A 27,778-nucleotide genomic window follows, 5' to 3' on the forward strand; every position below is an offset into this window, starting at 1 on the left:
AAAGTTAATGTGATTTAGTGCCTTCTATAATATTTATTAATTTAATCTAGCAGCGATAAGAGGACACAACAAGAAACGTAAATAAGCAAAAGAAATATTTTATACTCACGAGCTTCCATAAATAACGAAGTATGACAGACGTTTAGAATATGTGACGCCGTAACGCAGAGCTGTGGAGACGGACGCTACGCCTGCCAGAACACTAAAACCAATTCGTGGCCACCTCCATGCAGCGTACACAAACAACGGAGACAGAAAAAACAGCTGAGTGTCTATTCCCAGATGGTGCGTGTGCGTTAAACACTGTAAGGAGAAAACAGGCAAAGGCAAAATTGGTTCAGTATTCATTTTGCATTAAAGTTCCGTTATCCCAGATCGTGCTCATCGCTGATTCTTGGGTTACTTGATGATGCTGTTTCAATATGCAGATTAAATGAGAGGTGAAACTGGAAGATGATCATGAGCGGTAATCAGAATGGCCTCGGAAGAAGCTGGTTGCGGCAAATTTAAAGATATTTGCATGGAGAGATCCGAAGAGAAAAAACACAACGTGAAAGACTTCAGTTAGGGTAGCGCATAGCCAAACCTGACACAGAACGTAAAAGGGGATTTTCATTCCGGGGTACAAGACTGTATAAAGGAAAATGGAAGTCATCTTAGCGAAATAACTTAAAAAAAAACATGGTATAAAATATTTTAAGTTGCTTGTATTTCAAAACCTTCGGGGTTCCCTGTTGCACTATTATTTTTTTTTTGTGGGGGGGGGGGGGGGGGTGGATGTTAAGCCCAAGTTAATTTGCAGTAACGAGACAGCAGTTAAGCGATAATGTCTTCTTAAGAGCCAAGTCATTTCACTGCATGTACTAGAAGTGTTAGAATAAAGCCGAGAGTCTCGCAAGACAGCACAGTTCAAATTATTACCGGACTTACCATACTCTCAAAACCAAAATAGTTGTGAATAAACAGGAAGTTATGCCACCAAGTGTTCTTGCAGATATCGGAATGGTGTTGCACCACTTGGTTCCACAGCGGACCAGTTCCAGTCCACGGTAGGATGAAAGTGCAGAAGAGGATTAGAGCCACGAGATTTGGAACCAATCTTATTCAACACAGAAACACACATTCAGTTTTTGCGCTGCTGGATCGTCCAGTCATTATTTTTAATTTATAAACTAACTTTAAGATAAGTGAAAATAAAAATGGTTATACACGTATAACAAGAAATTTTTTTTATAAAGTCCTGTGATGTCCACGGCTTTCCTTTCACACTCTCAACTTTTCTTTCAAAATTTAAATTTTAAAAAAAAGGAAATTAAAATCCACTTCTAAAAGAATTTCATTTTGTAGTCCGTCAGACATGACTTGAGACGCCGTGTATCAGAGAAGTGTTTTCTTTGCAGTAAGGACTGAATTTTTAAAAGTTATTTAGACGAGCTTCGGCTTCAAACAGACGACTAGGTACGATGAAAATTATCTTGACAAAATGTATTTACAGGGTAATAATGGCTTTTAACAGCAGCACATAATGAGTTCCGATACCTCATTAGCCTCGACAGATACTCCCAGGGAACATCAAGTCGCTTCTTACGCTCCAGCTGTTTGTAAAACGAGTAAGACGTCAACATTCCACTCAACATGATGAATACGTCGGTGTATAAGCACGCGCCTCTTGTAAAGGAAGTCCATGAACGTCCCAAATCCTGCAATATTATCGGTATCCTAAGCCATGAGGCACATATCCACTAATATCGTATAATATTAAAAATATTAATTTGTGATGTTTCCATTTTAGAGCAGCGAATCGGACTACATCATATTCTCTGATAATACAAACATCTGAAGGTTTCAAATAGGTTTACCACATATTTTAAATTTTAGGAGAAAAATCAGAAACGTAAATAAAGCGTACCTCGGTCATGACAGTCCTGTTCGTGTACGGATTGAAAAAAAAAGCCATGCATTTGTGGGCCACAAGCAACAACAGAGCGTTGATTGCTCTGACTCCATGTACGCTTTCAATGTCATCTGTCGATCTCGAGAGGCTGAATAATGCCACAGCGTTCTTGCGCAGAGAGAACGCTTGCACTAACTTCCTCCAAGTACCTTAGGAACGAGTAATCAGAGCAATTTGATAAGCAGATTATTTCGCAAGCCGGTGAGCAGAAATTAACAGCGCACATTTGTGTTAAGAGATCCTTGTTTCGGTTTTTTAATAATTTTAGATCCATTCACAATTAAAAGCTGCAAGAACGCGCCTTCAGTTTCATCCATCTGTGCGCACGTAACAGCCATAGAATGGCTGAAAGAATTTTCACAATGCAATAAATAAACTTAAGACTTGCGACGTCTGTCACAATATTTCTACGACACATGAAAGCGCTCAAGACGTAATTAGCATATCCCTATTGTCAGCAAAATGCGTGTGAACACAAGAGAAAGTCAGGGGCTCTAAAGTATACATGTATACGGCGCCTCGCCACACACTTACTTAACTTCTGTTCCGCCGAACTCCAATTTAAATCGCAAGCTGTCGCAAATGCAGCAAAAGCCGTTACCACGACAAACACCAGACTAAAACAGAGAACAGTTGAATTAAGACTGGAGAAGTCTGACCTGGAACGATGATTTCGAAAATCCTGGGTCCAAGAACAGAATTATTTTAACTTAAATAAGATTCTTTATCTTGATGACAATTAACTGCAGCTTCATTTAACCTGCGGACACCGAGTCAGTCAGCAACTGGGAGAGGTAGAGGCCGAGTCCGGGTGAGGCATTCGCCGATTCTGGCATGCATCTCTTTGGGGCGGGAGGGGGGGGGGGGGGGGGGTTTCCAAAAAAAAAAAGTTAAAATTTTTCAGATTTTCAAAAAATCAAAAAAATGCCAGAAATTGTCTGAAAAGCGCATAAAACCAAATATTTTTGAAAAATTTGAAAGTGAATTTTTTTTTCCCCAAAAGCTCTTCATTAATTTTGGGCTGTATTCCCAGAGACTTTGTGGTGTTTAGCTTCTAGAATCACGGCCGTATGGTATAATACCTGTAATTTCCATTCTCGGTGATATCTTCGTAACTTCATGTGCTTCAAAGGGTTAATGAATACATAACGACAGCTAAGCCAGTCTAGAGCAAAGTGTACCGAATTACAACACGAAAACAATAATAACCCATTCAGAGCCATGTTTAGGTCAGCCATTAAAATGTAAATACCGTAATTTCCTCCCGTTGAACATGTCCGTATTATAACCTGTTGCCGAGTCAGCACACAAATAAATAAGGAAGTAAACTTAACTTAATTACTTTCTTACCTAACAATAATGGTGGACAACGGTAGATGGAGTTTGTCGTCCTTTGTCTGGCACATACCGGCAGCGACTCTGACCTTGAACGTAATTCCTGTCCCCTCCGCGTGTTTCTGCAACGTGTCTGCAAGAGCAAGTTGAACATCTGAAGAGTTGCAAGATGCAGGAACGCACAGAGCCCAGTGGACTGCTGAGAAGCGAGGAACACGGTGTCCTGGCTGAAATTCAAGCAACATGCGCACTTTACAAGGGGGCTGAGTATTTACGCAGAAACACACATACAGCACACATCACTAAACGAGCGGTTCTCGGTTGATGTTTCATACGCAATGCGTAGATGTCTTTATTACCTATTATCATACGAAATTCTAAAAGCTTAGCTCGAATGATTCATTAGTTATCAACGTCAAACTGGAATTACACATTTGCATGTTTTTAAAGGTCTGTTACCACATATTACTTCGAGACTTCGTGTTGCGCGTTGCTAGCATCACTTTCACCTCGTAAACTTGCGCATTATAGTCGGCGCAGTAGTTTTTGGCAGGTGGAGAAGCTGGCGGGCGGGCCTATTCTGTGTACCTGAGATAGCACGGCCAGTGCATTTCTTTTGTTTGGGCGTTCAGTCCGATAAGCTCTTCGGTGCAGTCAGCATTATATTATCGCACAAGAGACTCGCTCCTAGCCTTCCCCTTGAAAATTCCACCAGCCAAAATTTACTGCGCTAACTATACCACGCGTTTGTTACTCACTGCATGAAATTAAGAGGCATCGGACTGACACAAAACAAAATGGCGATCTCATAAGCCTATATTGTTTTAAATATATGCGATACCGCTTGATTACTCCAGAGAATAAGTGGATGAACTCACATCATCCAGTTCGCTGCGAAGCATCCCATGTGACAGTAGCAGTTCCCGGACGTGGCTTAAGAGTGGGTGGTCTGGGTCAGATAGATGAAAGGACATGGTTGTGAGACAGTAGCGACCCTTGATGACTCCGCCCTTCCGGGGAGACCTCACGTTCAGGCACTGGTCGAGGTCGCCATATTGGTTCACATTTCCGTTCAGCAGTCCAGGGGGTAATTTGGCAGATGAGTCGTGCACTGTGAACATCCAAAATCATCAAAATACCGCTATATTTTATCGCAATTAGTAAATCATATCAAAAAGAGTTTTAAATTATGGGCCCTGAAACAAAAGAACGAAAGGTCGACTTATGAAAAAAAGTGACTGACCAAAGGATACCCTAATGGGGGTAGAAGAAGCCATTAACCGTAAACTCTTGAAGATTTTGAAGATGCAATTATTATGAATGGACAGTGGAGACATGTGCACGCTGGCCTTGTAATCCTGGGGTCTCGGGTTCGATTCCCGGCGGTGCCCGAATTTATAACTTGTGTTGGGCAAGGCCGTGGTCTAGGCAACACGGAGTTTTCCTCCGGGGGCTTCCCCGGTTTCTCCGTGGCATCCCAACAATTACTCCATTCACACACAGAAGAAGGCAATGGCAAACCACTTCTGGATCATCTGCCAAGAACGTATATGAACAGGTCCCAGTCCGAGAAGAGGATGGAAGGATCCTGTTCATATGGACCTGTCGTCAGACAGAACACTAAATAAAATAAGATAAAATAGACACAGGGAATTGTGAGCTGGGAGATATTTTTTTCTATTGTTATTAAAATTCTAAACTAATGAATGGTAATTATCTTTGAAAAAGTGGAATGTTTATAGAGGTCACTTTCTGTTGAATGAAAAAGAACATGGCAGCCATGCGCAAAATGTAATTCAACTAATGGATCGCTGGAAAAGATAAATTACAAAAAAAAAAAACTTAAACTGATGTGTAAAAGTCGACAATTACAAACACGGCGATGATTTTATTTAAAAAAAAAACTTTCAAAACTTGCGTCTAAATCGTTTTGGAGGTCAGAAACAATCCGTTCGGTTACTTTAGTTCGTGAGCTGAACGCGTTGTCCGGACTTCAAGAAGAGGTCGGTCCGGGTGCTGTCAGTGTTACAGTCTGGACAGCCCTGAGGGGTTTGCGGGGGGGGGGGGGGGGGGGCATCAAAGGTACAGCACAAACTTGTTTCCACCACGGATCCCATTCACTCGCTCGGCAGATAACGGACAGAGCCTGGCATCAGCTGCCCGCACGGTTTTACTCGGCTCGGGAGGAACAATTATCGAGAAAGTTTCTGTCTGATTTGAGGCTTCATTGTTTCAACACACATCGTTACCTGACCACCTGTCTGCATAAATTAGCTATGGGTCTACGTAAGGCGGAGCTAATTTCCATAAAACATGAGGATACGTTACGTTATCAATTGTTACTGTCGTGAGACTCGTTTCGGATAAACATATCGTCTCCATCCTCAGGGCTGAAATGGCGAAGCTGGTATGTGAGAGATTTACATGGGGGTACACAGGGTTATATAGGATCCCTTCACTTCCAAGCATCGCCATTTCAACCCTGAAGATGAAAACATGTGCGAGGTTTTCACAGCATGATTATGATGATCTGGGTTTTGGAGCCGAGTAGACCAGTAGGTGGACCCTGGGTCCTGTTTTTGATGGCAGCATTGACTATGTACACCCCTAATTCCGAATGCAAACTCCATACATCACAACTTGTCAGGGGTCAAAATGTTACCTTTTTTCATCGGTGAAAGTTTTGACGTCGTACATACCAATCTGTTGTCTGGTATGACGAAATTCATTCTCTGACTGCAGATATAACAAGTGTTAAACAAACACTTCAGTTAAGATGAAACTTTGTGGTACTTAACTAATCACCAAGTCTTGCAGACGTATGGAGGGGGGGGAGTAGAGGTATAGTTCCACACATTCTTAACCTCGGCATTAGAATGAGCTGGGTGGTTTTGTCCAAATAAGAAGCCCCCAATGACCACTGGAAAGGGGGCAAAGTGGGCCCCCAGAGCTCATACTGACCCAGTGACGAAGAGGCGAAATCTACACTGTCGGGAATCAAACCTGGTCGGTCAGCATTTACGCCGAACACTTTACTGACTTAAAAGCATCGGAAAATTTAATAATTAGTGATTTATTTATTCCGTGGTACTGCCAGGATCTAGACGATAGGATAATGCAGTTATGATCAAATTCAGTCCGAAAGAGTACCAAAATATTTTGTTCAAAATCAATAAAAATAACTAAATCCTCAGAGACAAATTCTGACCCTGGATCATTTACCACATTACATGCGTTACTCGCAAATAATATTGAGATTACTTAAAGATGAAACCACATATCGACCATGAAGCACGTCGCCGAAACGTCCCTACAACACGCGTATCTCGAGCGAAACACTGGAGTACCAAGGAGTTGCACATGTGAGACGTTGCCTGCCTGTTCAGTACTTTACAATCCGTGTCTGGAACGGACGATCCAAGAACCATAACCTCTTAATGCCACTAACTGGTTTTATTATGCGATGATATAACGCAGTCTGTGCGGAGAGGCATCGGAATACTAAAAGATTTAACCTGCCCGATGCAGCGAGGAAAAAAAATTGGTCAGAACTGGTCTATGCGGAAAGTTGCAGAACGTACGTCAATTTCACTTATTAAAATGAGTTCGAAAACCACAAAAACGCGTTCCACATGTTCGTATACCCGCTGGTTACAAAGATTTAATAAAAAGAATTTTCACATTTTCTACCTTCAACGAACAGACCATCAGAGTATTCAGCGCATTTTTATTATAGGCACTACATGTAGCATGCATGGGGAAGGCAGTTGATTTGCGTAATGGTGTAGTGTAGTGTTTTCTTTGCGGTACGGACAGAATACTTATACATCATTCCGCAGAGCTTCGTACTTCATCGGAGGACGCTCCAGCGGAACTCCTACCATGGACCGGACCACGAAACCATCAGCTGAAGAAGACCACGGAAACACGGATGACCTGCATCCATCATATTGTGTTGTATTATTGCATCAGATGTACCTGACTTTATCAATAAAGCCCATGGCACAAGTTAGGGAAACCTAGGGGACGTACTAATCTCCCTTTTGTCTGCCGGACCGCTGGCTAGTAGTCAGCGCGCACCCGGAAGGTCCTGCGACCGGCCATCTCGACACAGGTTTTCCTTGGTTTTCCTCTGTCTTCAAGCAAATGCTGAGATGGTTCCCAAGTTCCAAGTTGCCACTGCAAGCTTCTCATGCAGCCCTCCCGATTTAAATTAATCAAAATTTACCACCCCTTAACGCCGTCAAAATTTACCCCCCTCCCCTCAGTAGGAACTACTAAATTATATATTAAACTTCCAAATTAATAGCCTCAGCTTTCGCTAATACAAAGTTCAAAATTCCGTCTTTTATGCCAATCATCACACTAACGCCTTTACTCTTACTTTATCCTTAACAGAAGGACGAGCGGGCATTGCCTGGGGACCTTCTAGCTATAAGATGCTCTTTCTCCCCCCCAGATATCGAAGTGTCTCTCACTTCTCCCCCACCAATTTCCTCTTTCTCTCTCTCTCTCTTCGTACTTCAGCAGACACGTCAGGAATCTGCAAATGTTGCAAATTCACGAGGATCTGGGGGGTCCCGCTCAATGCCAACCACATCAGAGCACTGACCAAGAGACCTTCGACTCAAAGCTGGTGTGGGGAACCCCTTCTTAGTCCGGCAACTCGGGAGGCACTTGTGCCAAACGAGGGCAACCGAGGGGGACTGATGTTCAGTACGCCAACAGAGGCTGTCCCTGAACAGAAGGCCAAGGCCCCCCCCCCCCGCAAGTCGCAATGGCCATTAGCCGAAGCGGCCCCACCCTCTCTGGGTTCAAAACCCAGAAAACCAACCAACCAACCAACCAAAATCCTTTGCAGAAAGGACATGTTGCCTGACGGGATAACCTTCCTTAGTTAGATTTTCGTTTGGTTGATTAGTTGGTCATGCTTCATAGGGTTACTAAACCGTACTCACTCAAAAGTGCCCAGAGGGCGAGGTCATCGAGTTCCTGGAGGTAGCGTTCGCTGTCTTTGATGCACTGCTCGTTCGTCACACGCGTCGAGGACGAAGGCACAAAGGGCGGCAGGAAGGACACTATCTGGCGAGCCAGGTTCATATCTGGAATGCCAGACAGTGACATCTGTTACACAAAACATCAACTACACATTCGACGTCTTTTCTGACGTCAGGTCACTACAGATTTGCCGCACGGAATCTGGTAGCTTACTAGGAGTCAACGTTAAAAACTGTAGCTAAGATTAATTCCAGAGTACTCATACTTCAGATGAAGTCAACTTGCTTTTGTTTCTTGTTCTAACCTATAAAAATTATCCGCAGACTTGAAAAGAATGCCCGGGATCTGATACAAAAATAAATTGTGTATAGGCAACCACACCTTTTGTCTAACGAATAAAATGTTTATATTTTCAGCTGCAAATTTTATCAAAACCATCTGATTCGACAGCTGTGAAACTGAGACGTAACTTCACGACAGACACGCTGTATGCGTGAAGGCAAGACCTACTTGTATTACAAGTGGCTTGCCTTTTACGAGTCAGCGTTTCGTAACTCTTTGAAGACCAAGTTAAACACTTCACAGGAGTTACCACCTTTCTCACTGAGGATATTGCAACGTCTGCGTTCGGTACTACTGCATTTTGTGAGTAAAATAAAAACACGGGAGATTTCGATTAGCCTACGCTTAATTCATGTATTTGTAATTTGTTTAACGTGGCTGTCAGTATCTCAAATTATATAAAGTCGAATGACACGGATAATGAGCAATGAATTGGAAAGTATATGGAAGTTGTCGTGGCCTCACTTAAGGTATGTCCTGGCATTTGCTTGGAGGGTCATTTCATTTGCAGTAATAACGCACCAAGACGTATGTTTCAGTGCACTGCATACTGCAATAGCAGCGAGTTTTGAAAACGAAGGGCTACATTTTTCACAGAGGCAAAGCTGTGTGTATTTTTAACCCAGAGACTAATTGTCGGCCTGGAACCCGGCCATCCGGGGGTTCTTCGTGTATTCCACAGTCACTCCAGGCAAACGCCAGGATAATATTTTAAATTTGACCACAACCACTCCTTTCCAATCCTGTTCCAAGTTCCTCGCTCCATTCAGGTGGAAGAATTTGAGATATTTCAAAGTTTATCTGCGGGGTATATAAATCCTTCGGATCATGTGGGATTTGACCTTCAGTGTAGAAAAAAATAAAACCCTGAAGAAGGAAAAACTCACCTTGTCTTGTTCTTCCAATGTCGACGTGCTTTTCTTCAGGACCTTCCTCGCCAACTGCGGCCGGGTGATCCTTCGGAACACCTCCCTGCAACACTTCATCAGCTATTTTGTTAACAATTTTCGAACGAAAATCATTTTCTCTGCAGTGAACAGCTGATCCATTGCGATCGAGTACCCCAAAGTTAAAAGCAGATTCATTTGAATTTCTATCGATATTTAATGTTAGATCACTATTCTCTTCAATCCTCTGGATGCTTCTACAATAAGTGAACTCTTTAACGCACACTTTCCACCAAGCATACTGTTTCATGGCGACTGAAGTGTGTAATTCCTTTGCTGTCAATATTTTCCGTTCATCAGCCACAAATGACAAAATCATCCAAACTATCAAATTGCAAGCTAAAGGTCTGAATCCAACATAAAGATTCATCGCGACTGCAGGCAAATACAACGTTGGTAAATATTAATTACTAACAGCTTGCCTCAAACATAATAACACAACTGTTAATTTGTTTTAAGTAACGGTAAAGAAACTTCATTTGTCTTGCGACAGAGAGAGTACTATTCCCGCGAGCTGGCAAAGAACGAACAAATTACGTCTGTGAGATGTGAAGGTGGTTTCGTGAGCAACTGAGTAGTCTCGGAGGTGGAGTACAGAGTTTTGGCTGCTGGAGAGGGGACATTAATATCTTGTTTCTACAGCTGCAAGGGAAAGAGGGAAAGTGGCCGACAGCGAAAAGTAGGGATGTAGTATCATCAGGTTAATGAAACGAGCTCCACTATTTGAAAAACAATTCGTGTTTCACTAACAATACTCAACAATAACTAAGAGGTCTTGCGCGTGGAATGCTTGGCCTTCCTTTGTATGCAAGTTTACAGAGTCACCAAGTATCGTTTAACAACTTTTGGATTTTGGCTTTTCAAAGCGACGTAAGTTGTAACCAAAATCCACTATTTATAGATTCCGAGATACTGTCTACATGACCCAAGCTCTTCCAAATGTATCGATTAAAATAACTCACTCACGTAAAATTCGTGGTCTTCCATGAAAGGTTAGGTTTTTGCGAAACGAAATTTGCACTGACTAAAGCCCTTTTCACCGACCACCAAAGATAAAAAAGTATTTAATTCAATACAGCGTCGTGTATTTATGGCGTTTACGCGCAACAAATCATAAAACCACAACAATTATTACCATAAAGTAAAGTTTGTCCCATTATACGCCATGTAGGCGTTTGGGGGGAGAGGCGGTATAGCTCCTCTCTTCCTTGACCTCGGCACTAGATGGGGGTGAGTGGTCAGCATCACGCCCCGGCCGACTTTACCCCCGGGAAAGGACCCCGGTACCCATTGTAGAGGAGGCTGGGTGGGCCCCAGAGCCGGTCTGGACGCAGAGGCTAGAGGAAAAATCCTCTGCCCCCGTCAGGGATCGAACCCCGGTCGTCCAGCCCGTAGCCGATGTTCCCACACCTTTCAAGCCTTCGATGCTGGTCTTTTAGAACAACGCTTTAAATAGGCCACAACAACTTCTTCACGTATTATTCCAGATTATCATTCCTCGTGTTCATTAGTTCAGAATACACATACAAAGTGAACAAAAACAATCACATACTCCTCTAAAGCATTTAAATAATATTTTAAGAACTCAGTCCGTACCGCGAAGAAAACACAACTCTTCACCATTACAAAGATCAACTGGTTAACGCTGTTTAAGGAAATAATCGCTGTTTATGGTGAGAATCATACGAAACACATAAATACAAAATGAAGAGTTACTGGTTGTTAAAGCAGGTGGTACATATAGTTACCGCTGTGTTATAGTGAGTTAAACGGTACACTCATCGGCTGTGAAAGAGAGGTTATAGGATACTCCACCAAAAGGCAAGATAAAAAGAGTGTTTAGTGTATATCAGTATCACGAAAAGCAGTCGCTTCGAAAGTCAGAAGTAGCTTTTCATGTAAAGTTTCAGACTTCGTACCCCAGATAAGGGATTTCACTTTCACTGAAACATTTTTCCTCAAAGTGCTTTCACATTTCGCAACCAGACAGCTTCGTTTGTGATTTTCCGACAGAACATGTGCACGCTGATATCAGACAAATTGAAGTCACTTGCGTTAGCAAGACGGAAGAAAATATCACCAGTTCAGAAGGGAGGTCCTGTACAAAGCAGTCTGTTTGTTTGTTTGTTTGTTAGTTAGTCGCACTTACTTTTTACTACCGTCTTCTGGGTTGTTCCGCCCTGTGGTGTGGTAGAAGTTTGTCGACGTTTCACCCATCATCGCCCTGCCGATTGAGGCAAGAAGCACCTCCGAAACGTCTTCAATTTCTATCAGACTGCACGGCGCGATATCCCAGAAAACAGCCATCTTCAGTCCCTGAAATTAAGCCTTACTTTTTTTTCATTTGCATTAGATGGGTGAATAATCATGGCGTTTGTACAGATTAGATCAGAATTATTTAGTGGATTACTTAATTAACTGCAGAAACGCCAAACTGCAGAAGTATCAACAGAATCACGTTTTCTGCTCATAAACTGTATTCATCTGATTTCGATTAATCAAAATATTACTGTTCGATTATCGCATAAATGCAACCCTGGAGTGAAGCATCAAGCAACACAGGCTCATCACTTGAAAAATCATCATCATCATCATCATCAAACCTTAACATTTGAAGAAAAAACAGTGAAAAACGTATGTACCACATTAAAACACTTTCACACTTACTAGGTGTTTCGTATTCCCGCTGTAAACAGCGATTATTTCCTTAAACGGCGTTAACCAGTTGATCTACGTAATGGTGAAGTCCTGTGTTTTCTTCGCGGTACGGACTGAATTCTTAAATACGTAATATTTAGACGAGCTTTGACTTCAAAGGGTTAACCAGTTGATCTTCGTAATGGTGAAGTCCTGTGTTTTCTTCGCGGTACGGACTGAATTCTTTAATATTATTTAGACGAGCGTAGGCTTCAAAGGGTTAACCAGTTGATCTTCGTAATGGTGAAGAGTTGTGTTTTCTTCGCGGTACGGACTGAATTCTTAAATATTATTTAGACGAGCTTAGGCTTCAAAGGGTTAACCAGTTGATCTTCGTAATGGTGAAGTCCTGTGTTTTCTTCGCGGTACGGACTGAATTCTTTAATATTATTTAGACGAGCTTAGGCTTCAAAGGGTTAACCAGTTGATCTTCGTAATGGTGAAGAGTTGTGTTTTCTTCGCGGTACGGACTGAATTCTTAAATATTATTTAGACGAGCTTAGGCTTCAAAGGGTTAACCAGTTGATCTTCGTAATGGTGAAGAGTTGTGTTTTCTTCGCGGTACGGACTGAATTCTTTAATATTATTTAGACGAGCTTAGGCTTCAAAGGGTTAACCAGTTGATCTTCGTAATGGTGAAGCGTTGTGTTTTCTTCGCGGTACGGACTGAATTCTTAAATATTATTTAGACGAGCTTAGGCTTCAAAGGGTTAACCAGTTGATCTTCGTAATGGTGAAGCGTTGTGTTTTCTTCGCGGTACGGACTGAATTCTTTAATATTATTTAGACGAGCGTAGGCTTCAAAGGGTTAACCAGTTGATCTTCGTAATGGTGAAGAGTTGTGTTTTCTTCGCGGTACGGACTGAATTCTTAAATATTATTTAGACGAGCTTAGGCTTCAAAGGGTTAACCAGTTGATCTTCGTAATGGTGAAGAGATGTGTTTTCTTCGCGGTACGGACTGAATTCTTAAATGTTATTTAGACTAGCTTCGTGTTTCAAAGGGCCAGTGTATGCCTGAGAAGTGTGCCCTGATGTAACCAACACAATGCAACGTGACCGTGAAAGCGAGAGCCAAGCGAGCGGCTTCCTGATGCCAACGTTTCGTGACGTAATCTTTACTTTCACTCATCGTAATGTTACGCGTCGCGGACGCAACAGCTCAGGGTTACTGTCAAAACGGTAATTAAATGTTGCTAACAAACTAACTGCACTGACTCGCTGACCTGGTCAAACGAATAAATATGACGCACATGGAGGCGGAAGGTCACGTGTTCACATGAACCAAAATGAATTCAATCCACGCCTTATTGAAGATCGTTTTCAATGCTAATTTCCCGAAGTTACGTAACTTTCTCGAATGCTGGATGAGAGATTACAAATATTAGTGCTTTCCACTCGCACGGTTTACTCAACGCCCTGATGATGGAGGAGGAAAGGGGCTCTGAAACGTCTGTAAACATCTGCCAGACTACACGCTGCAAAAACCCAGAAGACAGTCATCTTGAAAATGCAAGTCAACCCATGAAATGATTTAAAGACCAAGGGCTTATCGTTTTAAAGTCCTCTGTCACTCATGATTCACAGACAATCTGCCAATGTGACAAAATTTGTGGTCAGAAAAACGTCGTTAAATAACCAAAGAATCGATTATAGATCAGTCGTAGTCAGACATTAATATTGTGTACTCTTACCGATGTCAAATCCATTCCGATAGATCATTTCAGCTACTGAGATCAGGCAGCGTCGAAGAGTACGAGTTTGGAGATTTAGTGACCGCATGAATTAAAAGGAGACTTGCCTTCTTTTTCGTAATTCTGTGACGTAAGAGGTGGCAAACTGCCTTCCATTCGAATGTGTGCAGCGCTTCGGTGTTCAGGAAGCCATCCTAAACATCGACGAAGCCAGAATGTGAACGAGACGCGTGAACTGAATTATTTATGAAGAATGTGTGACAAATGTCCACGAGCGGACAGAAAAAGAGGGTGTCGTCTGCATGGAGGCTCAGATTTTAATTTCGTAACCTTCGATCTTTTTAACGGTGAAGTGCGGTGTTTTCTCTGCGATACGGACTGAATACTAAAGTACCATTTACACGAGCTACGGCTTCTATCCCCACTTTTCATCCCACCAAAATCCTTACGCAAACTAAACTTGCCTTCACCACAAGGACGACCGGACACTGCCTGGGAATATTCGTATCCGCAAATCAAAACTTGTTCGCCTTCGTTACAAACACCTGCCTATCGCTATCCCCCCCCCCCCCACCCGGACACTTTGTCACCTGTTCACTCCCTTAATCGTATTTATACACGGATTTTATATATTGACTTGGACGTGATTTTATCGTAACGTTCCACTTTATTTCGGATCGGGACCAACACGAAACGAACACTTAGTCGCTTCTGGAATCCGTGTTGTACCTTAACAGATGCTTTTGAAATCCACGGGGCCGACAATGCAACACTGTCGCAGTGCGCATGCGTGATTAGTTTATCAGCAAACGACGACAACAAAGACAACTTATACATTTCGTAACGAAACGTGCAGAACACTACGAAATGACGAAGGGACTAATGAATAAGTCACACAGAGTTTTAAGATTGCAAACAACCGATGACGACGAACTTCTCGACGAGAGGCACGCTTCATCGAAGAAATGTTTGCCTTCTGATGTACAGCAGCGTTTAGTCTGGTAGATACTGACCAACGTTTCAGAGCATCTTACTGCCTCCATCATCAGGGAGATTATACGTTCAGACACACCAAAAACAGCTATCTTAATGCTCGATTTTAGTCTTCTACGTTATGGCACGCCGTCCAGGGATGCCAACGTTTCGAAGAAACACAATTTATTTATTTTCAGGTCTCAAAATGGCGCCAAAACCAAGAAGAAATACGCAGCCATCATCATCATCATCGTCGTCATCGCCTTGAGAATCTCAAATCTCGCACTTCACTCTTCTTATTAAAACACGTTCAGGAACAAACCAATTTCCGAAAAATCTCCTTAACTCCACTATTAAACATTCACTGCTCACTGAACGACCACATTTTATGTCCCTCCTCCTGCTTATCTCTGATAACATGTTTGCACACGACAAGATAACCTAAGCAGCCTGACTGCACCTTTGATCATTTCACGTAAACAGCCCGAACTATCTCTCCTCAGGTCAGACGCGGCTTTGGTGGAAGACGTTCTGTGGGGTTAGTTCAAACTCTGGCGCAAATTCTCTTCTAAAATCACGAACAGAATAAAGCAGACTGAAAACTTCATTCACTATCTTCATCGAGAACTGAATATCGCGTGTCTCAAGAACTCTACGGGACACGGATCCAGATAATTCTCGTTGGGAAGAAGAAGTTGAATGTAACAGAAGGCAAGTGATTTGTTTGCTAACAGAAATTACAAAGAAATAAATAAGCAGTGCCGAAAGTCGACGTTGCGAATGTGAGTTGACAAAGAAAAACACTCAACTTGTAGGTTTTTCGGTGTTTTTCAGTGCCACTGAACGACGCGTACACTTCAACAGTTCAAGAAGCAAGAAACAAGTGAAAAACACTGAACAATCAATCACGTGTCTGCTTGAATTTCCGAACTTATGGGCGCTGATTCGAGCTCGCTTTAATTAACTGTACGTCGCCATTATTATTTATAGTTATTTGTGCTTAAAATATAAATATACTTTAGAATATTAGAGGCAGGATCAGGATTTATTATAAACAGATACAAAACCTTTGCCAGTTAAATTATAACAGTGATAATTCTCGAAAAACGCGAAGTAAGAATTAATTTCGGAGTCCTTGACACAATCTGTGATTTCATATTTAATTAAACAGATAATTCCTATAGGTTATTCAGAACAAACCAAAACAACGGAGTTCAGACAGAACTTCAAAAACACTCAACAAATTAATTTTTGCATCCAAGCGTCGGCCAGTGCAAAAGTTTCTTCAGTGCAACACTAAATGGACCTCAATTAATGTTGTTTGTTATCCTATAATTTCTCAAAAACCAAAGTTTGACATAGAATAACCAATTACAAAGAATTGTTAACATAAAAGTCTCAGTTCTCCGTTCACAAAAATGATGCGACTGTGTTTTGTCACATTTATGTTCTTGGTCCATCAAATAACTGCAGAAGATGGATGCGCATCTGTCTGTACATGCTCAGACAATGTTGCCAACTGCAGCTACGTTGAGATTGGGTCAATACCCCACAGAGACGTTTTCAACAATAATCTCAAAATGCTGGACCTGACTGGAAACTTTATAGAACATCTGACAGATAACGCCCTTGTAGATTATGAGGGCCTTCAAAATCTAAGCTTCCGAAACAATGATATACGCGGTGTAAATCGTCTGGCGTTTGCTGGATTGTATTCGAGTCTCGTGCACTTGGACCTCACGGGAAACAAGATACAAACCATCGCCGACACCACCTTCAAATACATCCCGGAACTGAAAACACTGCTCCTATCCAACAACAGTGTTGCAACCCTTGAAAGAAACTCATTCGGTGATCCAGAGCATTTGCAGTATCTCGACCTCTCACTTAATTACCTCTCAATCATTTTAGACGGAACATTTGATAGGAATCAGGAACTACAGTTCTTGTCTTTAAGACACAACGAAATTCAAAGCGTCGGAGAGCCAACGTTTAAAATGCTACATAATTTGAGGCATCTCGACCTGTCACACAACAAAATCAGTTCCGTGCAACCAGAAGCCTTCCGTTCACTCAGTCAGTTGGAATGGTTCAGTTTATCACACAACAGAATAAAAGAATTCTACGACAATGCTTTCGAAAGCCTGGGGAGGGTCAAATATTTTGATCTGTCTCAAAATGAGATAAGGGTAATCAACCCATTGTGTTTTGCAAACTGCAGCAGTCTTGAAACTCTGTCAATTGCACATAATAACATAGGGAGAATTCGTGAACAAGGTCTGTACGGACTGTTCAGTCTGAGGCATTTCGATCTATCGCACAACAGACTCGCTCACCTCAGTCCAGACGTCTTTATAAGCGGCGATCTTCCGCCAGCGAACAATCACGGCGGTACAGTCTGCTCAGAATATAATTCACTCAGCTACAGTCTGATCGTCTTGAAACTGGACAACAACGGAATAAGTTCTCTGGACAAATGTGTGTTTGTACCGACACGCGGTCTTCAAGAGATCGGCCTGGGAGCAAACAATTTAAGTGCGCTGGACCACAGAACTTTCCTTCCGTTAAGAGATCTCACCAACCTGGACTTAAGCTTCAACAGACTCAGCGAAGTGGACGATCGGGCAGCAGAATGGATGCTGCGGTCAGCAACTGCTGTTAATCTCACAGGTACGTGTCATTAAAATGTCGCCAACTGGGGGACCGGGGCCCACAACGGCTTGTGCGGAGAATTAACGGTATAACGACTATTTTATCAGAGTACGTTACCTGGTAAAACATTAGTTCGTGACTCCGCCACATGGAGGCCTTCTTCATCAGTAGCTCAGGTAAAAGAGTCGGTTGATACGTACAATTAATCGGAAAACATGTCAAAGGAAGTGGTAGTGGCCTGACATCAGACAACACTTGTCTGGAGGTCCTGAGGAAAATCAAAAGAATTCTGAGTCAGGACAGCCGGTCCGTGGGCTGGGATTCTTCTTACTATTAATGACAATGACCGCTGGTAATAAAAACAAAAATTATAGCAACAAAATGTGTCAGCGTAATCACTGACAACTAATCAAATGAATACGAGAGAACAGTCAGCTCCCGAAACGTCGTGTATATCAAATACAACTCAGGCAGTGCTCATAGACCAACACAGAGTTCTGCGATGAACCAAATATTGACACAACCTTCAAACAAATGCAGAGATGAAATTATCTTACCGATTCCATACCTTGCGCGTCTGCTGGAGGTAACGATGAACAACAATTCTATCCCAGGGGACTGGAAGAAGGCTATAGTGGTCCCTATTTATAAAGGGGGAGATCGATCGGTAGTTGGGAACTATAGACCGGTCAGTTTAACCTCGGTGGTTTGCAAGCAAATGGAGCACGTTATAGCAGGGTATCTAAGGCAAGTCTGGGAAAGGAGTGAGTGGTTATATGAGGGTCAACATGGGTTTAGACCAGGGTACTCATGCGAAAGTCAAGTAGTCACGGTTTGTCAAGATGTTGCTGATTCATTGGACGAGGGAATCAGGACTGATGCGGTTATAATAGATTTCTCAAAGGCATTCGATTTAGTCCCACACGATAGGCTGATTACAAAAATTGCTGCAACCGGTGTGGACTTGAGGGTAGTGTTATGGGTAAAGGAATTTCTCTTAGGACGTTCGCAAAGAGTAAGAGTGGACGGACAGCTATCTCATGAAGTCAGGGTAACGTCAGGAGTGCCGCAAGGGAGCGTATTAGGTCCCTTGCTATTCCTAGCTTATGTTAATGATATTTGGAAAAACATTGATTCAAATATACGGCTTTTCGCTGATGATTGTATAGTATACAGGAAAATAATGGATAGTAGTGACATTGATAAGTTACAGACAGATATGAATAGATTATGGGAATGGGCGGTAGAAAATGAAATGAAGATAAATCCAGGTAAAAGTAAAGCAGTCAGCTTCAATAGAGCTAGGGTGAAGGATAAGCTGAGTTACTTTTTTGGGGATCAATTAATTCCAGAGGCAAATAGCTTTAAGTACTTAGGAATACTTATTCGCAGTGATCTGAGCTGGGCAGATCATGTGAATTATACACTAATTAAAGCATGGAAGGCTCTCCATTTCGTAATGCGTATACTAAAAAAGGGAAATAACAATACGAAACGTTTAGCTTATACGTCGCTAGTGAGACCGATACTTGAATATGGAGCTGTGTGTTGGGACCCTTACAGGGAAGGACAGGTAAGAGCCCTAAATCGGGTGCAGAAGAGAGCGGCTAAATTTGCAAATTTCACGAACGAATCTGGTTGGGAAACATTGGCGCAGCGTAGATTGATAGCCCGAATGTGCGCCCTTTTCAAAGCATACACGGGGGGGCGGGCTTGGAAAATGATAGAGGATAGATTATTAAAGCCATGCTACCTGGGCAGGGACGATCATACTCGGAAAATTAGGACTAGGAAACAAAGAACGGATGTAGGCAAATATTCCTTTGTAAATAGGACCATAAGAAGCTGGAACCAATTACCTCCAGGCGTGCTAGAGTCTTTCCCCTGTAAATTAGGCACATTTAGAAAGAGGGTCAGAAAAGTAGTTACAAGCTAGGGGTTATTAAGTTGGGGAATAAATGGTGATAAGGGAAGTGAAGTGTCTTAGTCTCCAAGTGATGAAGGGCTGTAGTTCTTTGGGATAAAATTTTCATGTACTGAGAGCGGACTTTATATTCTACTCTAAGTATTGTGATTAATTAGTGGATGTGTGTTTTTTTATTGTGTGTCAGATGTTTTATTTTGAGTGTGGTATGTTGTATTGTTGTGTCTCATTGTATTGTTGTGTGAGTGCATCAGTTCATGACGTTTGTAATACATTACAGATATTGTCTTATGTCTAGGTGGTATTAAGTTCTTTTTTTTTTAAGTTAAGTACTTGAGGTTGGATGGTTTTGTAATTTATGAGTTGGTTGATTTTGAGTGGGATGTGTTGTTTTTGTTGTGTCCTTTTTTTTATTGTTTTGTTCTGTCTCATTGTGTTGATGTATCTCATTGTTTGTGTGTCATATTGTTTTTGTTGTGTACTTTTTTATTGTTTGTTCTGTCTCATTGTGTTGATGTATCGCATTGTTTGTGTGTCATATTGTTTTTGTTGTGGCCTTTTTTTATTGTTTTGTTCTGTCTCATTGTGTTGATGTATCTCATTGTTTATTGTGTCTTATTGTTTTTGTTGTGTCCTTTTGTTTATTGTTTTGTTCTGTCTCATTGTGTTGATGTATCTAATTGTTCTGTTCTGTCTCATTGTTTTGTATGTTATTGTAGGACACTGCCACCGGGTATAAACCCATTTGCAGTCAATAATAAATAATAATAATAATAATAAATTTATGCCATCTCCATCCGTGATTTTCCTTTTTTTATATTTTGCAGGAAATCCTTGGGACTGCACTTGTGGCGTGCTCTACAGTGCTTATAAAGTACTACGCGCGGGCAAAGGGAGAAATATCACTCTAGTCTGCGAACGCCCTGAAGAAGGCAGAGGAGAACCGTGGAATGTGCTAGAAGAAATATGCGAACGAACAACAGCGGAGGACAGAGCACGAAGCTCAAATTTCTCTGCGAAATACGAAGTAACGGGAACCGAAATTTTAACCACGGCCTACACGTTCAGAATTAAGCGCAAGTTTAATAAGACTTCTTGCTCAAAAGTATCGTCCACTGCGCCTTCTGGAATATTCGTCATATTCTTTGCCGTAGCAGTGTGTTGGCATAATGGCGGAGTTCACAATGACAAGAAAAATTAAGAAACAAGACCTGAATCACTTGTGGTCACCAGAAGACAGCTCTTGTCGGAATGATCCTGAGTGGTCACAAAACCAAGTGGTAACTATACGTGCCAATCCCTTTAACACTCGATGATCCTGTGTTTTGCTCACACCCTGTTGTGTGCTTCGTATGATTTTTGTTATAAACAGCGATTATTTCCTTAAACAGCGTTAACCATTCGATTTTTGTAACGGTGAAGTGTTGTGTTTTCTTCGCGGTACGGACTAGACTCATAAACAACGATTATTTCCTTAAACAGCGTTAACCATTCGATTTTTGTAACGGCGAAGTGTTGTGTTTTCTTCGCGGTACGGTCTGAATACTAAAGTACAATTTACACGAGCTACGGCTTCGATCCCCACTTTTCATCCCACCAAAATCCTTACGCACACTAAACTTGCCTTCACCACAAGGACGACCGGACACTGCCTGGGGATCTTCTTATCGGCAAATCAAAATTTGTTCGCCTTCGTTACAAACACGTGCCTATCGGTATCCCCCCCCTCCCGGACACTTTGTCACCTGTTCACTCCCTTAATCGTATTTATACACGGATTTTATATATTGACTTGGACGTGATTTCATCGTGACGTTCCACTTTATTTCGGATCGGGACCAACACGAAACGAACACTTAGTCGCTTCTGGAATCCGTGTTGTACCTTAACAGATGCTTTTGAAATCCACGGGGCCGACAATGCAACACTGTCGCAGTGCGTATGCGTGATTAGTTTATCAGCAAACGACGACAACAAATACAAATTATACATTTCGTAACGAAACGTGCAGAACACTACGAAATGACGAAGGGACGAATGAATAAGTCACACAGAGTTTTACGATTGCAAACAACCGATGTCGACGAACTTCTCGACGAGAGGCACGCTTCATCGAAGAAATGTTTGCCTTCTGATGTACAGCAGCGTTTAGTCTGGTAGAATCTGACCAACGTTTCAGAGCAGCTTACTGCCTCCATCATCAGGGAGATTATACGTTCAGACACCACAAACAACCATCTTAATGCTCAACTTGAGTCTTCTACGTTATGGCACGCCGTCCAGGGATGCCACCGTTTCGAAGAAACACAATTTATTTATTTTCAGGTCTCAAAATGGCGCCAAAACCAAGAACGAATACGCAGCCATAATCATCATCATCGTCGTCATCGCCTTGAGAATCTCAAATCTCGCACTTCACTCTTCTTATTAAAACACGTTCAGGAACAAACCAATTTCCGAAAAATCTCCTTAACTCCACCATTAAACATTCACTGCTTACTGAACAATCACATTTTATCTGTCCCTCCTTCTCTGATAACATGTTTGCACATGACAAGATAACCTAAACAGCCTGACTGCACCTTTGATCATTTCACGTAAACAGCCCGAACTACCTCTCCTCAGGTCAGACGCGGCTTTGGTGGAAGACGTTCTGTGGGGTTAGTTCAAACTCTGGCGCAAATTCTCTTTTAAAATCACGAACAGAATAAAGCAGACTGAAAACTTCATTCACTATCTTCATCGAGAACTGAATATCGCGTGGCTCATGAACTCTACGGGACACGGATCCAGATAATTCTCGTTGGGAAGAAGAAGTTGAATGTAACAGAAGGCAAGTGATTTGTTTGCTAATAGAAATTACAAAGAAATAAATAAGCAGTGCTGAAAGTCGATGTTGCGAATGTGAGTTGACAAAGAAAAACAGTCAACTTGTAGGTTTTTCGGTGTTTTTCAGTGACACTGAACGACGCGTACACTGAACGACGCGTACACTTCAACAGATCGAGAAACAAGAAACAAGTGAAAAACACTGAACAATCAATCACGTGTCTGCTTGAATTTCCGAACTTATGGGCGCTGATTGGAGCTCGCTTTAATTAACTGTACGTCGCCATTATTATTTATAGTTATTTGTGCTTAAAATATAAATATACTTTAGAATATTAGTGGCAGGATAGGGATTTATTATAAACAGACACAAAACCTTTGCCAGTTAAATTATAACAGTGATAATTCTCGAAAAACGCGAAGTAAGAATTAATTTCGGAGTCTTTGACACAATCTGTGATTTCATATTTAATTAAACAGATAATTCCTATAGGTTATTCAGAACAAACCAAAACAACGGAGTTCAGACAGAACTTCAAAAACACTCAACAAATTAATTTTTGCATCCAAGCGTCGGCCAGTGCATAAGTTTCTTCAGTGCAATAATAAAAGGACCTCAATTAATGTTGTTTGTTATCCTATAATTTCACAAAAACCAAAGTTTGACATAGAATAACCAATTACAAAGAATTGTTAACATAAAAGTGTCAGTTCTCCGTTCACAAAAATGATGCGACCGTGTTTTGTCACATTTATGTTCTTGGTCCATCAAATAACTGCAGAATATGATTGCGGATCTGTCTGTAAGTGCTCAGCCAATGCTGCCAACTGCAGCTACGCTGGGATTGGGTCAATACCCGACAGAGACGTTTTCAACAATAATCTCACACTGCTGGATCTCAATGGAAACTTCATAGACAATCTGACAGATAACGACCTTATAAATTATGAGGGCCTTCAAAATCTAAGCTTCCGAAACAATAAAATACGCGATGTAAATTCTCGGGCGTTTTTTGGATTGACTTTGAGTCTCGTGCACTTGGACCTCACGGGAAACAAGATACAAACCATCGCCGACACCACCTTCAAATACATCTCGGAACTGAAAACACTGCTCCTATCCAACAACAGTGTTGCAACCCTTGAAAGAAGCTTATTCGGTGATCTAGAGCATTTGCAGTATCTCGACCTCTCACTTAATTACCTCTCAATCATTTTAGACGGAACATTTGATGGGAATAAGGAACTACAGTTCTTGTCTTTAAGACACAACGAAATTCAAAGCGTCGGAGAGCCAACGTTTAAAATGCTACATAGTTTGAGGCATCTCGACCTGTCACACAACAAAATCAGTTCCGTGCAACCAGAAGCCTTCCGTTCACTCAGTCAGTTGGAATGGTTCAGTTTATCAGACAACAGAATAAAAGATTTCTACGACAATGCTTTCGAAAGCCTGGGGAGGGTCAAATATTTTGATCTGTCTCAAAATGAGATAAGGGTAATCAACCCATTGTTATTTGCAAACTGCAGCAGTCTTGAAACTCTGTCAATTGCACATAACCACATAGCGAGAATTCGTGAACACGCTCTGTACGGACTGTTCAGTCTGAGGCATTTCGATCTATCGAACAACAGACTCGCTCACCTCAGTCCAGACGTCTTTATAAGCGGCGATCTTCCACCAGCGAACAATCACGGCGGTACAGTCTGCTCAGAATATAATTCACTCAACTACAGTCTGATCGTCTTGAAACTGGACAACAACGGAATAAGTTCTCTGGACAAATGTGTGTTTGTACCGACACGCGGTCTTCAAGAGATCGGCCTGGGAGCAAACAATTTAAGTGCGCTGGACCACAGAACTTTCCTTCCGTTAAGAGATCTCACCAACCTGGACTTAAGCTTCAACAGACTCAGCGAAGTGGACGATCTGGCAGCAGAATGGATGCTGCAGTCATCAATTGCTCTTAATCTCGCAGGTACGTGCCATTAAAAGGTCGCTAACTGGGGGACCGGGGCCTACAACGGCTCGTACGGAGAATTAACGTTTTAACGACTTTCATTTTCGAGACAGACATCTTATCAGAGTACGTTACCTGGTAACACATTAGTTCGCGACACCGCCACATGGAGGCCTTCTTCATCAGTAGCTCAGGTAAAATAGTCGGTTGATACGTATAATTAATCGTAAAACATGTCAAAGGAAGTGTTAGTGGCCTGACATCAGACACAATTTCGATATTTGCCTGGAGGGCCTGAGGAAAATCAAAAGAATTCTGAGTCAGGATAGCCGGTCCGTGGTCTGGGATTTTTTTTACTATTAATGACAATGACCGCTGGTAATGAAAACAGAAATTATAATAATAAAATATGTCAGAGTAATCAATGACAACTAATCAAATGAATACGGTAGAACAGTCAGCTCCCGAAACGTCGTGTATATCAAATACAACTCAGGCAGTGCTCATAGTCAAACACAGAGTTCTACGATGAACCAAATTTTGTCACAAACCTTCAAACAAATGCAGGTATGAAATTATCTTACCGATAAATTTATGCCATATCCATCCGTGATTTCCCTTTTTTTATATTTGGCAGGAAATCCTTGGGACTGCACTTGTGGCGTGCTCTACAGTGCTTATAAAGTACTACGCGCGGGCAAAGGGAGAAATATCACTCTAGTCTGCGAACGCCCTGAAGAAGGCAGAGGAGAACCGTGGAATGTGCTAGAAGAAATATGCGAACGAACAACAACGGAGGACAGAGCACGAACCTCAAATTTCTCTGCGACATACGAAGTAACGGGAAGCGAAATTTTAACCACGGCCGCCATTTTGGTAATTAAGGGCGGGTTTAATCATAATTCTTCCTCAAAAGTTTTGTCCATTACGCCTTCTGCAATATTCGTCATATGCTTTGCTGTAGCAGTGTTTGTTGTCATAATAGCCGCGCTCATAATCACAAGAAAAATTAAGAAACAAAACCTGAATCACTTGTGGTGGGAGGACCAGGTCAAGAGGAGACAGCTCTTGTCGGAATGATCCTGAGTGGTCACAAAACCAAGTGGTAACTATACGTGCCGATGACCCTGTGTTTTGCTCACACCCTGTTGTGTGTTTCGTATGATTTTTGTTATAAACAGCGATTATTTTCTTAAACATCGTTAACCAGTTGATCTTTGTAACGGTGAAGGGCTGTGTTTTCTTTGCGGTACGGACTCGATTCTTAAATTTTATATTGGTGCTTCGAAGGGCTAATGCCAAAGACCATTATGTTCATAAACTCAATGTGAATTTCAAAGAAATTAGATGGAATGGTCGTTGTCTATTTCAATATATTATATTTGAATGGAATGACTGAGGAAGACTACGAAATACTTCAGTAATGACGGCTCGTGAATAACGTACCACTGTGGTAGCCTGCGAACGTCAGCAGCGAGGAGATACTGTCAAGTAAGGATCTGGAAGGACATTACGGCACACGACAGGGAGACATTTTTTGAAGTAAAAACTTTCCAGACGGGTTTATTTTCTAGGGGTGAGTCCGTGCGAAGAACTGTACAGCGATTTTCTAAAATCTGCGTAGACTGCTCATTCATGAGTCAGTGAATTTGAATTTCTGTACACACGGAAAAAACTGGTTTCACCACGACGAGATCAGAGATTTCTAACGGCGTCTAATGGCGACCTCACGTATTTCCACCGCGGTGCGTCTCCGTGTGACATTTTCTTATATCTTAAATATATAATTGATTTACTACGAATTAGTAGTGTTTTGACAGCAGGCCAAGACTCGAGCGCTCTCTCCACACTGAGTGTCCTTCAAACTTTCACCTTTCTAGCAAGACTAATTATATACACATACCCTTGAACACGCGCCATCGCTCAGTATGCACCTCTGAAACGTCGGTAAACTTGTACAACGGAGCTATAACCCTGAAGTCATCTGCAATGTTTTATCTGAAAATATATCAACTACGCACACTATTTAAATATAAACTTCATCTAAATAAATGTTAATGCTGACTAATTTTAACTAACGTTAATTTTATAACTTAACCAAAGTTTGGATGTCCGTTATTATCCTTATTTAAACCATCAACTTTTTTTTACTGTGTAATTTTTGACGCATAATATGGAAATATACCGCCTCATTCCAAATGTACTCGATCCATAATAGTGTCATTAAAATAATTACTTTGTAACAAAGAGTAGCATGGTTAATCACTGTGTATTTAACCGCCTGATTATAATCGAATCATTGGTGGATGTTATGTACTGGATAATTTTACTTTATAATAAATTTGTATAATTCAAATTATGTTGATAGCCTTATTTAATTATTTATTAATTTATTTACTTAATAGTTGTCATACTTACTTCGTTAGTATAGAAGTTTTAACCAGTCGACAATTTGCTTGGTAGAGATTTAACATTAACAAAATGCAAGTGAAACATTGGCAGGCCTTCCTCGTTTCGAAATGGATACTAGCAATCCGGCTGCACTGAAATCTTGAAAGTCCTAACGAAGATAATATCTCTGCAGCTTCCCAGGTACAGCTAATTAAATATGTCCTTGTCCACATGTCTCATGGTCCGATTCAGGTGTCACTTAAAATTTCCCTGTGTTAATGAAGATCTGAATACTCGATTCGTTTCTCCGGGCGCGTGTAAAAATGTCAGTGCAATTCATTCCCATCTTCAATGGGTGTTGTTTTATAAATTACTTTCACATTCTGTCACGAGATTTCAATTATATTTTTCAGACTTCCCGGCCAGCGCTAAAAAATGCCTCTCGCGTTCCACGCAGATGGTTCTGCCATCTACCAGTAGACGGCTAAAACGCGTAACGATCACTGCAACGCAGCGTACATAATACATGATCCCTTCACTAGATGTCAGGCCATACCCAACTAAACGTGAATTAAACAGCAGAGGAACAGAACGCGATACAGATGCCAGGTGAAAACTTTCATGACGTTGTTCTGGGTTGTGGCGCCGTGTAGACTCGTAGGGTCATACCAACGTTTCGCATAAACAAACATTTTCCTTCTTCAGGGCTAAAGTGGTAGTAGGGATGTTGGTACAGCTGATTACAGCGTTTAAGTGTAGGGTTCACTGTAGTGGTATGTTATTCATACCATATTTCACGAAAATCGGTTAGTGTCCATAATATTAATTTACGTCACTGTATCAGGAGACAAATGACACGCGTAAGGCGAAAATACACTGGTAAGTTTCTTCTACTGTACGAACATTAACTTTACAATAAACGGGAAAGAAAAGTCTACTGGGTTCAAGTGTGCTTCTTCGTAGAACATTAATTAGCTAATTAGTGCCATCAGATTCATCCGTGCATTGTTTCCTACGTACATAAAAAGGGCAGGAGATATAAGCCAAGAAAAGGAACGCCAGGAAACAAACGAAATTTTG

General features: G+C 41.6%; 2 protein-coding genes across 7 annotated transcripts in view; one reads left to right on the plus strand and one right to left on the minus strand.

Moving 5' to 3' along the window:
- Positions 1 to 27,778, minus strand: part of LOC110830104 (nose resistant to fluoxetine protein 6) — a 133,481-nt gene that overhangs the window by 4,147 nt on the left and 101,556 nt on the right. For 3 of the 6 annotated variants that reach the window (XM_087352756.1, XM_087352757.1, XM_022064587.2), the window contains 9 exons: positions 9,517 to 9,609; positions 8,248 to 8,391; positions 4,168 to 4,400; positions 3,305 to 3,516; positions 2,489 to 2,571; positions 1,910 to 2,103; positions 1,540 to 1,700; positions 931 to 1,099; positions 110 to 303 (listed from right to left, as the gene is read on the minus strand). In XM_087352756.1, the coding sequence (XP_087208882.1) occupies positions 110 to 303; positions 931 to 1,099; positions 1,540 to 1,700; positions 1,910 to 2,103; positions 2,489 to 2,571; positions 3,305 to 3,516; positions 4,168 to 4,400; positions 8,248 to 8,391; positions 9,517 to 9,609 (1,483 nt within the window). Of the gene's footprint in view, positions 1 to 109; positions 304 to 930; positions 1,100 to 1,539; positions 1,701 to 1,909; positions 2,104 to 2,488; positions 2,572 to 3,304; positions 3,517 to 4,167; positions 4,401 to 8,247; positions 8,392 to 9,516; positions 10,718 to 11,725; positions 11,893 to 27,778 lie in introns of those variants that run through there. The other 3 variants (XM_087352759.1, XM_022064588.2, XM_022064584.2) reach the window with 2 other exon arrangements.
- On the plus strand, positions 14,139 to 25,424 carry LOC110830105 (uncharacterized). The gene is made up of 4 exons (XM_087352586.1): positions 14,139 to 17,611; positions 20,345 to 20,713; positions 23,129 to 24,325; positions 24,945 to 25,424. Exons 1-4 carry the CDS (start codon positions 16,360 to 16,362, stop codon positions 25,385 to 25,387), a joined length of 3,261 nt encoding a protein of 1,086 aa, XP_087208712.1. The 5' UTR covers positions 14,139 to 16,359; the 3' UTR covers positions 25,388 to 25,424.

Source organism: Zootermopsis nevadensis, unplaced genomic scaffold (genome assembly GCF_977971745.1).
Source record: "Zootermopsis nevadensis isolate Lab colony 2312 unplaced genomic scaffold, Znev_1.0 Znev_ptg000021l, whole genome shotgun sequence".
In the NCBI taxonomy this organism is placed as follows: domain Eukaryota; kingdom Metazoa; phylum Arthropoda; class Insecta; order Blattodea; family Termopsidae; genus Zootermopsis; species Zootermopsis nevadensis.

Coding starts and splice junctions, on each gene's coding strand:
- LOC110830105 (XM_087352586.1), top strand. CDS start 16,360: ATGATGCGACTGTGTTTTGTCACATTTATGTTCTTGGTCCATCAAATA. Junction 17,612..20,344: donor AACTGCTGTTAATCTCACAG/GTACGTGTCATT, acceptor TATATTTTGCAG/GAAATCCTTGGGACTGCACT. Junction 20,714..23,128: donor AGTTCACAATGACAAGAAAA/ATTAAGAAACAA, acceptor AAATAACTGCAG/AATATGATTGCGGATCTGTC.